This window comes from Zingiber officinale, chromosome 3B (genome assembly GCF_018446385.1).
Source record: "Zingiber officinale cultivar Zhangliang chromosome 3B, Zo_v1.1, whole genome shotgun sequence".
NCBI classification, from domain to species: Eukaryota; Viridiplantae; Streptophyta; class Magnoliopsida; order Zingiberales; family Zingiberaceae; genus Zingiber; species Zingiber officinale.
In genome coordinates this window covers 46478729-46482579 of record NC_055991.1, presented here as the reverse complement: position 1 = coordinate 46482579, position 3851 = coordinate 46478729, and the positions used below count along the sequence as shown (strand labels likewise).

The following is a 3851-nucleotide window of genomic DNA, read 5'->3' as shown; positions in this document are numbered from 1 at the left end:
GATGTTCCCATATCCAAGAAGGTCAAGTGTCTCGTCATGTTTGACCTGGGAGCCAATTTCTGAAATAAATATTTAATTTAATTTGTAACCTAGGTGAATTTAGATCTATAATGTTAAGTATCGTTTGCGATCCAAGTCTAAACCACTAAGAACAGATAAGTTAAATTTGGAATTAATAATGTTAAGTTCCGTTTGCGATTCCGGATTTAATTTCTAAAGAACACAATAGGTTGTTAGGGAAAGTTCGATACTTGTATAAAATTTTTGTACAGTGGAACCAGTACGATCTTCCTAGGACCAACCAACACACTGAAGACCCCTTCCCTGGCTCGATTCTGATGTAATTTGTGTTGTATGTCTAAGCGGAATCCACAGAAATCAACATAAGCGTCACATCCTCAATTTTCCATCTCTTTAACTTTTGGACAACATCACATAACTATTAAACATTTTGATTATTAATTTAATACTAACTCAACTTGTAGTTTATATAAGGTGAATTATAACATAGGGGAAATTTGAGAAAGAATACAGCTAAGACATCAACATGAACTTTTTTCTGCTTAAAAAAAATAAACATGAATGGCATGTTTTAGTAAATTCTTAATTGACATTTATGTATATATTAATTTAAGAAAAATAATTTTTTAAAAAATATATTTTTTTAAATAATTTTGAAAAAAATATATGTATTATAAAAAACTTAAAATAATAATATAATAATATCATCATTATCATTATCATTATCATTATCATAATAATAAAATAATACTGATAATATCTAAAGTTAAAAGAAGATTCAAACGTTTCTATCTTTCCTTTCTTCCCCTCGTGGCGGAACTTGTCCTGTCCCGCCCATACCCTCTCAGTGACCCATCCTCTTATCCATCGTTATCGTATTATTCCTCCCTCGCTCCACACCACCATCTCCTCACCGCCATCCCCACACCACAAACCTCCGGCTCAGCTCAGGCCCACACCCGCCCGCCTGCCTTTCATCCGATGGCTGAAGTTCCATGTGTCAGACACGTGTCATCCTACCGAATCTTTATCCTCGCCACGCCCTGTCTGCGCCACACATCCACAACTCTTGCTCGTGGTTGCCAGCGCGCAGTAAACCTCCACCGTCCATTTCGCAGGACCACCGCCTCGCCAAAGTTGAGGCGCGAACCAGACCGCGACAGCTGCTACTGTTGCGGCAAAGCAACGGCGCGATTCCTATAGGGGCCCACCTGCATTCCGCAGGTTTACCTTCGTCCAACGTGGCGGCTTCCCAACCTCGCACGTCGCCCATGCACGTGACATTTCCCACGTCAACCGCTGCTATCTTTTTTTTATTTATTTTAAAGTTTCATTAATATGTTTTAATGGAGAGCCCCAAAATGGGGCGGGAGTGCGCGTCACGTGGCCCTGGCAGTGGCTGGTGGTCGACACGCGACCACGTAGGAGTCTCAGGGAATTCCCCGCGTCGGCGATCGCCAGGTCGGCCATGTCTTCGTGCGGAGATTCGCGCTGCAAAGACACGAAATGAGGACGTGGAAGTACGGAGCGTCGTGATTGGTTCCTTTGGCGGGGAGCACGAGGTCTGAGGGGTGTACTGGTGGACGATATGTTTCAATTACGAGATTACCCACGTAGCTTACGATCACGTGATCCGTCGACTTACCGCTCGTGGCAAAACATGACATGAAGGGTGGCCGATGCCTGGCTGGTTCGTAAATATCTTTGTTTCCTATTCTTACATGGTTAGCCACTTATAGACCGGCCAGAAGCAAGTCAGCGTGGTAAGCCTACTCTCGGTGACCACATGGTACACATGAAGGGGGCAGGTACGATAACGGGTCGTCCTTAGAAAGAAAGGAAAAGATTAATCGCATAAATTGACGACTGAGGAGTTATTGCCATTTTCTCTCTCTTCCCTTCCCTTTCCTTCATCTTTTATTATTTCTTCGCATATTTTTAATAATAGTGATAAAGGCGAAAAGCAGCGGATCAAAGGCGAGAAGTAGTAAATAGAGGAGGAATTGAGAGGCAAAGAAGGGGATCGATCGTCGGGGAGAAGAAGAAATGGGAGTGAAGAAATGTGAGCTTTGCGATTCTCCGGCTAGGATCCACTGCGAATCGGATCAGGCGAACCTGTGCTGGGACTGCGACGCCAAGGTGCACGGCGCCAACTTCCTTGTGGCCCGCCACTCCAGGTGCCTGCTGTGCCGGAGGTGCCAGTCGCCCACGCCGTGGAGGGCCGAGGGTTCTCGTCTCGGAGGCACGGTCTCCGTCTGCCAGCTGTGCGCCGCTACCGCGTCGGGCTCGCTCGAGGGAAACGGCGAAGGGGGATGTCCCACCAAGCTGTGCGTCGAGGAGGAGAAAAGGGTAGAAGAGGTAGGAGGAAGAGATAGGGATGAAGAGAAAGAAGATGGGGAGGGGGAGGAGGGGGAGGAGGAAGAAGAGGAAGAGGATGAAGAGAGTGAGAATGGGGAAGAGGAGGATGACATCGACGAAGGGGAGAACCAGGTGGTGCCGTGGTCCATGACTCCACCGCCTGTGGCGAGCTCATCAAGCAGCGACTACGAGGAAGACGAGACGGGTCGGACGGCAGGCAATACCGGTGTCCACTTGAAGCGGATGAGGGAAAATGTCGGTCTCACGGTCTCCCAGGTGAATCTGATACTCTGTTTACTGCTTCTGCTTATAGATTTTTCTTCTCGAGAATTACTCATCATCACAAACTTGTAGATCGATTAATTGATGAGATACAGGACTCGTTCAATTGTACTTGTAGATCGATTCTGATTTTCTGCTTGCTCTCAACGCTTAATTATGATACAGGACTCTTTCAATTGTATTTATAATTAAATCGATTCTGTTTCTCAACGTCGTCTCAACGCTTGATTATGATACAGGACTCGTTCAATTGTATTTCTAATTAAATCGATTCTGTTTCTCAACTTGCTGCCTCTCGACACTTTTGAATTATCAAGTTATCCTCGAAAAGGAAACTTGTTCCAGTTTCTGATTCACGAAACGTCCTGATTCAGTCACAGGATGACCTAGCCTGTTCGTCGTCCCGCCTTGCGTCGGATCCAGCGGAGTCTGCGGTTGCACCGGACGAGATCAACTCCTTGGCCACTCCATTCCGCTCCCTCAGGGATAGGAAGAGGCCCGCCCATGCCCTAGCCTCGCCGGCCCCACCTGTTGCCGATTCAACCACCGCCACCATGCGCAACTTCCGCGTCCACAACGCTAACCATCGCCAAGGTGTCGGTGTCTTCCACGCACCAAAGTAAGGTCAGCATTCAATTTTACAATTAATTACTCTTATGTTGTACACTATGTATACTCCTGTTTTTTGGTCGACTCAATTAATGATGTCGTTTACAAATTCGATCCTTTAGGTCAGCTTGATGCAGATTGAATCACTAATCCTCAAGGTTGAACTTGAAACTCTCACAGAGCCGCTATTCTTAACTCGATACATACCGTGTCGTGTTACAAATGAAATGGTAGTGTGTTATGATTATCCAGCTTCTATCTTATAGTTGTGGTGATTTGAGCTTTGTCAATTTGTGTCATTGTATTAGCAGAGGCCATCCTCCAATGGTTTTCGAACAAATTTGATAGCAAATGGAGCATTCATTATTGAGGCGACATAACTTTACCCTTCTATTGCATTATGAGCTTGGTTCATCGAAACGGACATGGAAGAGGTGGTACAGATGTTTCGACATGTAAACATCTCAAGCTATGCCAAAGTTTTGATAAATAACATAGCTTGCTATGGAATGGTGTTCTTGAGCGTTATAACGGCAAAAAAAACTAGCATGAAACAAAATGGATGAAGAAAAAGACTTTGA

General features: G+C 45.1%; 1 protein-coding gene across 5 annotated transcripts; it reads left to right on the top strand.

Moving 5' to 3' along the window:
• The first annotated feature begins 1871 nt into the window (after positions 1 to 1871).
• LOC122056466 (B-box zinc finger protein 18-like) lies at positions 1872 to 3650 on the top strand. 5 transcript variants are annotated; one of them, XR_006133181.1, is made up of 4 exons: positions 1875 to 2655; positions 3036 to 3280; positions 3393 to 3500; positions 3582 to 3650. XR_006133181.1 is itself a non-coding variant. In XM_042618436.1 (3 exons), exons 1-3 carry the CDS (start codon positions 2068 to 2070, stop codon positions 3400 to 3402), a joined length of 837 nt encoding a protein of 278 aa, XP_042474370.1. In that variant the 5' UTR covers positions 1872 to 2067; the 3' UTR covers positions 3403 to 3650. The 5 variants fall into 5 exon arrangements, 3 of the variants coding, with proteins under 3 accessions (XP_042474370.1, XP_042474368.1, XP_042474369.1); XR_006133182.1 differs by having other exon boundaries at positions 3036 to 3285; XM_042618436.1 differs by having other exon boundaries at positions 1872 to 2655; positions 3042 to 3280; positions 3393 to 3650.
• The last annotated feature ends 201 nt before the right edge of the window (positions 3651 to 3851 follow it).

Coding starts and splice junctions, on each gene's coding strand:
- LOC122056466 (XM_042618434.1), top strand. CDS start 2,068: ATGGGAGTGAAGAAATGTGAGCTTTGCGATTCTCCGGCTAGGATCCAC. Junction 2,656..3,035: donor TCGGTCTCACGGTCTCCCAG/GTGAATCTGATA, acceptor GTCCTGATTCAG/TCACAGGATGACCTAGCCTG.